This window comes from Engraulis encrasicolus, chromosome 8 (genome assembly GCF_034702125.1).
Source record: "Engraulis encrasicolus isolate BLACKSEA-1 chromosome 8, IST_EnEncr_1.0, whole genome shotgun sequence".
Taxonomy (NCBI): Eukaryota; Metazoa; Chordata; class Actinopteri; order Clupeiformes; family Engraulidae; genus Engraulis; species Engraulis encrasicolus.
Genome location: NC_085864.1, coordinates 9684464 through 9692398, shown reverse-complemented (window position 1 = coordinate 9692398; position 7935 = coordinate 9684464). Strand labels below are relative to the sequence as shown.

Below are 7935 nucleotides of genomic sequence, written 5' to 3'. Positions count from 1 at the left end.
ACGAACAGCTCGAAAAGGGCTCAAGGTGGTGTATTTTTCGCTAGCCTACCCCTTTCATTCGTTCACCAGACTCTTTTTTCCTCAGTTTTCTCTCTGTTTCCCCCCTCATTGAAATGAATGGTAGAATGGTCAAGATGATGATGTCACAAACTGTGGCAGTTACAGTGAGAGGTGACCTGTCCTGGGGGGTTTTAATAGAATAAAATAAACCGCTTCCCCTTTCGACTAGGTAAAGGCATTGTCAGAGAGGTCTTGGCTCTGAATACAAACTGTGTTAAGACCATTAGCCAACTCTTAAAAATGTTTGGGAGAGAGCAGTTTTAAAATCCCTATGATGTGACCCCATTCACCTAGAAAAAATGTGTTAACAGCTCCGCACATAGGCCTGAATATGTCCACTTTTTGACTGAACCATTTGGCCTAGAAAAGTGATCTCAGCTTTGACATGAAGAACAGGGTTATGCCATTTGACTACTTGCAAAACTTTTGGAGATAAGGCTGCACATATTACTCAGCTATTGACTGCCAAACTGTCACCTTTAGAATCTTCATTCATCAGACACACACATGCAGCCTTGTAGAACCTGGACAACCGTGGCCTAATATGCTGCTGTGGCCACTCTATACAGTAAGTGGCAGTGGCCTACTGGGTATCGGGTGTTGGTCTGTCAGAGGGTTGCAGGTTCGAATCCCACCCTTACCTCTCCCTACCCACCCATTGCTGAAAGGCACCTGAAGCATCTCCATACATGCACGCGCCAGCACGCGCCAGCACACACACACACACACACACACACACATACACACACACACACACACACACACACACACACACACACACACACACAGAGTTCTATCTCTTTCCCTCATGTTTCTGTGTGTGTATACGACAGCTCTGTATGTGTGTGTGTGTGCAGAAGCCGTAAGCAATAGCATTGTCTCTCCGGAAATGCAGTCTTAATAATAATAATAATAATAATAATAATCATAAGAATAATAATAATAATATTATTGATTTATTTTCTTCCAGATATAATTGTTTTGTAATCTGATGTGTTAATAGAATATGGCTTGATTGAAAAAAGCTGGTACTCATGATCCTAAATTCATAAACTCAAAGTTGCAAGCTGGGTCGTAAATATCACATAGGCTTTATGCAGCCATATTTGCGTATAGGTATCCTAGGTATCTTTGTGCTTCAGGGATATTCTAAACAAATCAAGTTGAATGATATCCCAGGCTTTATTTACAATAGCTTGTAACAATAAATTATGTTTCATTGCAACTTTGAGAGCATTTCCACCCTTTATTTTTAAAAAACCCAGATTTTTGCCGTCCATGGGCTAAAAGTGTGTTTATTACATAGTGTGTCTTTAATCTGGTGACCAAATACTTACCCTCTTAATGCTGAATCCATACATACCTCATATGTCAAATTTGGTTAAATTAATCAAAAGTTATAGCAGTTTATACATTTTAGAGCGCCCCCCGCAGGCCATTTTGTTATCTGTGTGTTTGACACTCGAACTCAATTTGTTCTATAGACCCTAAGCTTCAACTTGGAAGTGAAAATCAAACTTTAACACCAATTTGAAATGACTGAGAAAAATTGCACATGCCTACGACTCCACTTACCATATTGATCGATTTCTGCATTTCCAAATTTAATGTATTTCTTTGGCGATGCCATTTCTTGAAGGATTTGTGGGACAGGATGAAAGGCATTTAGTGTTTAACATTTCGAATTTCAAAAGGAAGCAGTGGTTAGTGATAATAAAATAAAACAGCTATGTATTAAACAATGTTGTTGCTGTTATAAATTGTATAAGTTTTCAAACAACTCAGTGGCATGCATTGCGAAGAAATTCAAGTCAATGCAATTGAAAAACATTCCCTTTTTCTCCATGCATTTAACCACTCTGTGTTCTAAACTGAACAGGGATTTTTGATAAAGTAATTCAAATATAAATGAGAGTTTATGAACTTACCATAGTGTTTAGATGATCTGAGTGTCATGAATCAACTACTGGCTTTTATAAAGCTGCAGCTGTTGGATCACCTGTTCTATTGATACAGGTGCTTTCAATAATTAGATCATCAAACAGAGTTTAGGAATGTGGTAATTAGGATCAGCTCATTAATTTAATCGTTTTGAGATGATTTAGGGTGTTCATGAATCACTAGCTTTTACAAAGCTGCAGCTGCTTGATCACCTGTTCTATCGATACAGGTGATTTTATTAATTAGTTAATGATTAATTTCATTAATTATTCATCATTAAACTGACTTAAGGAATGGGGCAACTAGGATCAGCTGATTCATCTAATTGGAAGGAGCAAATATGTTGCAGGGATTGTATTTTCTGCACTTGGTTTTTCCACTTGTGCATACTAGTAAATGCCTGTTGAGCTGTCTCCCACACTCACTCAGTCTCAAGCCAAGAACAATCATCATAATAAATCTTTGCTGAACACAGTGTACCCAGACCTTTTAGATGTGAACCGTACTGAGACCTTTATTGACGTGGTCTTAGTGTGGTTTGCCTTTGAGTCCTTACAAGTTGCACTTGTGACTAGGTGTAATCACTTAAGGAGAGCTATATAGGGCTGGGAGTGATATCAAACAGGACTGACACACCATAAAAGCCTAATGGGACCAGAAAGAGCAAACGGTTCTTTTCTTAATGCACTCACAATATGAACAAAAACAGAACTGAGTCCTTTTTCTGTTGTTCACTTTTTAGTCCACTTAAAGAGGACTGAGTTTGGCAAGTTTGAGTTTGGTTAAGCAAAAGACCCAATGGTACCCTTTAGTGTGAAGGTTTGTTCAGGTCCGTTTGGCACATGTCATATACATACTGTACACTCCTGTGTCTTTGTATAAAAGTGAAAGGTCACAGGTAATTTTCCAGACCAGGAAGGATGATGGGGACACCATGTTTTGATGCAATTGAAGTGGCACATCTTCATTCAAGTTGTGTATCCTAAAGAAGTAAGTTTGAAGATATTATTTAGTTAGTCTGTTGTGTGATATTTTCTTTCACTGTGTGCGATGTTCATGAGTAAAAAGTATAGATGCTACAAAAAACCTATAAAAACAAAAAAATGAGGAAATGAAAGAAATTAGAACCAACAAATCAATCAATCACAATGTAATATATCCACTTTCTAAATTTCAAGCCATCTTGAAAGTGTTGGCCTCCAAAATCTAATCAGTTCATGAACCTACCCTAGAGCATTAACACACTGAATCTGGGACAAATCCATGCATCCGTTCAAAAGTTATTGCATTAACACGAAAGACCTTACACAGCGGCGGCGCACGCAAAACCATTACATCCCCGCCGCTCCGCGTTTAGGGGATATAAATATGGGGCAAATGGTAACACTGTTTTAATGGTTCACTATTACAGTGGATCTACCACATTAGGTACAGTGTAATAACCAGTTCAACAACATTTAATGCCATGTAATACCAGTGTAACACCATGTACCAATCTTGTACTTACATCATGTATTTGTGTGTAAGTGGTATTACAGGTATTGCATATTGTTACACTGGTATTACACTGTTATTACATGGTATTAAATACATTACGCTGGTTATTACACTGTACCTAATGTGGTAGATCCACTGAAAGGGTGAACCTTTTAAATTAAGTGTTACAGGGCAAATCAATCCACCCAGTCAGAAGTTATGTGCCAAATGAAAATTCCGCCATTTTGAAATTATTGGCCTCCAAAATCTAATCAGTTCATGAATCTACCCTAGGACATTGAAACACCAAATCTGGGACAAATCCATCCAACTGGTCAGAAGTTATGGGCCAAACCAAAATTCAGCCATTTTGAATTCAGCCATCTTGAAAGTGTTGGCCTCCAAACTCGAATAAGTTCATGAACCTACCCTAGAGCGTTAACACCCCAAATCTGGGAGAAATCCAAACATCCGTTCAAAAGTTATCGCGTTAACACGAAAGACCTTACGCGGCGGCGGACGCGGCGCACGCGGCGCACGCAAAACCATTACATCCCCGACGCTCCGCATTTCGGGGATATAACTAGGTGTGAAAATACTCAGAAATAGTGCCATAGACCAGTGGGGTCCAGGGAACCCTGGAGGACCATGAGGCTGCCAGGGGGACCGCAGCAAGTGGTCAGGAAAATGATAGTAAAACAAAGTAAATAATTGAATTAAATAATAAGCTAAACAATATTCCCATTACGTAAGAACTGCACTATAATAAACTAATTGGTAACACTTTACTTCAAGCGCATTCTATAGTACAGTGGTTCTCAACTGGAACAGTCTTGGGACCCACCATTTTCCACTCTCATTCGGTCGCGACCCAATTTTTTTAGCGACACTCGAATGACTGGTTGCACGCTACTATCTCGCATAAACATTCTGATTTTATCTATGACGACAGATGACACAAGTTCAATCGCCTATCAAAATAAAAGTTGTAAATTGTTGCAGGAAAAGTTGGATGTTTTTTTTTTTTTAGCAAATCAATGAATTACGTTTTTTTTACACCACGGCTCCGCGACCCACCCATGACCCCTCCGCGACCCACTTTTGGGTCGCGACCCACCAGTTGAGAAACACTGCTATAGTACATATAGTGCATTATGAACGTATTTATAAGGAATTATAATGCGCATCATAATTAAAATGGCTACAGTCATAATGCTTCATGATGTATTATAACTGTTGATATAATACATCATGAAGAGTGTGTGTGTGCATGTGTGCTTGCGTGCGTGTGTGCGTGCGTGTACATCATCATGTATGGTGTGGCAGTATATATACAGCGTGCAGTAACTTATTGAAATCATTGTGGGGCATACAGTACACTGAGGATGATCTAATACTGTAGGTATACATGCTCTTCGCGACTGCACACTGCTGCTATAGACAGAACTGGTATCTCTGTTGTCCAGCTTATAGGTTTTTTCTACTGTTTAGGTACAATTTTTTTTTTAAGTATGGTACTATTTCTAAACCCTTATGCTCAGACTTCACAACTACCTCTCAAGTTAGCGAAAACTATAATTCTCTGCCTTGATGGTTTTTCCAAATCAATACACTCTGCTTATACACTCAAGTTTTAATATAATTTGAAATTTGTGGTGTGAGACAGCTGAAATGTGTGTTGAAAGTGTTGAAGGCTGTATTTTGGTGGAGTGAAAAACAATAATCAGACCATAATTTAATGTAAATGGAATCTAATATGTTTTATGTAATGTGTACAATACCGTAAATGTTTTATTTTTTAGGTTGAAGAGTAATGAGGATCCATCAGCCATGTCTCTGAACTCATCGGGTGTAATAACCATGTTGACTCTACCTCCATTCTCTTTCCCCTACTCTGCCAGATTCCCAGCCCTTGTTTTCTCAGCCCTGACGTATCTGACAATAATCTGTTGCAATCTGATGGTCGTTGTGACTATTGCTGTAAACCATAACCTGCACAAGCCAATGTATTTGCTACTGATTAACTTACCCATTTGTGATATGATAGGGGCTTCTGCCTTCTTTCCTCAACTAATGTCCAGCATTCTGTATCACACCAGAGTCATTCCATATTGGGGGTGTGTGCTACAGACTCTGTTTGCGCATCTGTACGGTGGTGGCTCGCTTCTCATTCTGACAGCCATGGCCCTCGATCGTTATCTTGCCATCTGTATGCCGCTGTCTTACAACACCATCATGAGCAACAGTAACCTCGTTAAGATCATAAGCACCGTTTGGCTCTTTGACATTGCTGTCATACTGGTTGTGATTGGACTTCTGCTCAGATTGACCATTTGCAGGAGCCACGTCGGTGACATGTACTGCACAAACCCCGCTGTGATGAAACTAGCCTGCGGTAGCACGCATGTGAATAACCTGTATGGCTTGTTCACCTTGGTGTTTTTCCAGGGAGTGTCCTTGAGTGTAGTCGTGTTCACCTATCTGCAGATCCTCATCACTTGTGTTTTTAAGAAGCAGTCGGATGCCAGGAGCAAAGCTATTCAGACGTGTGGCGCTCATTTGGTTGTTTTTTTGTTCCTGGAGTGCAACGCATTTTTCACTTTGATTGCGCATCGTTTTGAAAACGCGCCCATTTTCTTACGGAGGGCACTGGGAGTGTCAGTTATGATATTTCCCCCTTTACTAAATCCACTGATATATAGTTTTAACACAAAAGATATCAGAAGACACATACTGATATTCCTCAGAAGAAAAACGTTTCCATCCTAATTTAAACTATGAAAGTGTTATTGTTGATGGTAGAAATAAGAGGTCTTTAAATGAAGAATGGAACTCTCTTTTTGACTATACAAATATGTATCTGTACAGGCACTGTAACCAGCATTAATAAACCATTAAGGAATTAGGATGTCATTTACAATAATGTACAGTAATGCAATTATATGATATATTATGATAATGTATTTGCTTTGATGCCCTTAACAATGATGCAAAAATAAAATAATAACCCAGTCCAACTGGGAATCTCCAACTCCCATTGTCATTTTGACACAGTGGTGTAGGCTACAAATCCACCATGGTGGACAAATCTCTGTCTGGACAAATCTTCACGTATCAAATTTGCAAATGCTGACAACTTTCTATATGAGATCAATGCCAGGCTGTGCTAGACCCATCCTCCCAGTGAAGCAAATGTATTTGTGATCACTCAAGTTTGTGCCTGGACCCAAACCCATTTCTTACTCTCACCAGTCAGTGAAAATAAAACTGGAGAAAAAAAAGGAAAGTGGATAAATGTCTGCCTTGACAATTAGATGAGCGGAGATTTGTCCGGACACCTAAAGTTGTTCTTGGGATTAGAGCCTAAAAAATCTACTCCTGTAGACGTACAAAACACAAGACTAACTGACCCTGATGAGACACAGTCTTGTCCTATACTGCATGTCATTTGCTATGGTTTTCTGACATAATGATGCAACTTATAGTACATGTAAATGAAAGCCTGAAAATAAGAAGATATCTAAATAAGAACATAACTTACAAAGTTGAACTAAATCTTAGCCCTTCACAGATGAAAGAGATTATCAACACATATAACTAATTGTGATTTTTAGTCAAAGCTGTCATAAAATTGTCATAAAAGGCTTCCATATAGAAATGCAGCAAAGTTAATGGGATAAAAATAACGTTCATTTCTGCCTCCAGTGTTTCCACAGGCCATTAGTTTGTTAGTAAAGGTGGCTGGAGGGGCTAGCTATTCAGAAGCAGTCTTTCCCTCTTGCACATAAGCAGTGATTAGAGCCCAGACGACTGCCTGTTTCGACTCCGAGGGAGACGAGCAAGGAGTATCTGCTTCTGCTCTGTCTGACTAATGTGTCTCAACAGGGGAAAATCCATGTTGTGCAGCGCCCCCTGTTGTTTGATGTCAAGGTGGCCTTATTGAAGTAACCCTGGCCTCATATTTAGCTTAGAGGTGTGTTTCACCCCATCAGCCCATTTATATCATTTTAGAATTAGTTTCAAGTAGTTTCAAGTAGGTCAACACCCATTCTATGTATTACATAAAATCCTGACAAAACTTTGAAAATAATTCTCACTGAAGTTAGACAGTGCATGGTGCTACATGTGAAGTAGCCTACTTGATAATGTCCCCCCAGAGCCTATCGGGAGGTTCATCTTTAATTGCCACATAACATAAAAAGTGTCTTCCTTTTCCATCAAAAGGCACTGTTTTGGGGCATTCTTTATCCATGGTAAATCATCAGTAACATTTACAGCCTGTAATATCAAATATAACTGCCTATAAATGCCTTATAATAGTTGCTTTGGAAAAGAACTCATGCTGCTTTGCAATGAATGACATTATATTGGATGCATTCTCTGGGTTGTTTAATAATGCTTACAGAGTAAAAAAAAAAAAACATAACAGTAAACCAGCAAGCAGTCAAAGTTTTCACA

General features: G+C 39.1%; 1 protein-coding gene across 1 annotated transcript; it reads left to right on the top strand.

The window, feature by feature from the left end:
- The first annotated feature begins 5337 nt into the window (after nucleotides 1–5337).
- LOC134454784 (olfactory receptor 4K3-like) lies at nucleotides 5338–6246 on the top strand. Its single transcript, XM_063205943.1, has one exon. It carries the CDS (start codon nucleotides 5338–5340, stop codon nucleotides 6244–6246), a length of 909 nt encoding a protein of 302 aa, XP_063062013.1.
- The last annotated feature ends 1689 nt before the right edge of the window (nucleotides 6247–7935 follow it).

What these genes read in the sequence shown, in the direction of transcription:
- LOC134454784 (XM_063205943.1), top strand. Translation starts at nt 5,338, where the DNA reads ATGTTGACTCTACCTCCATTCTCTTTCCCCTACTCTGCCAGATTCCCA.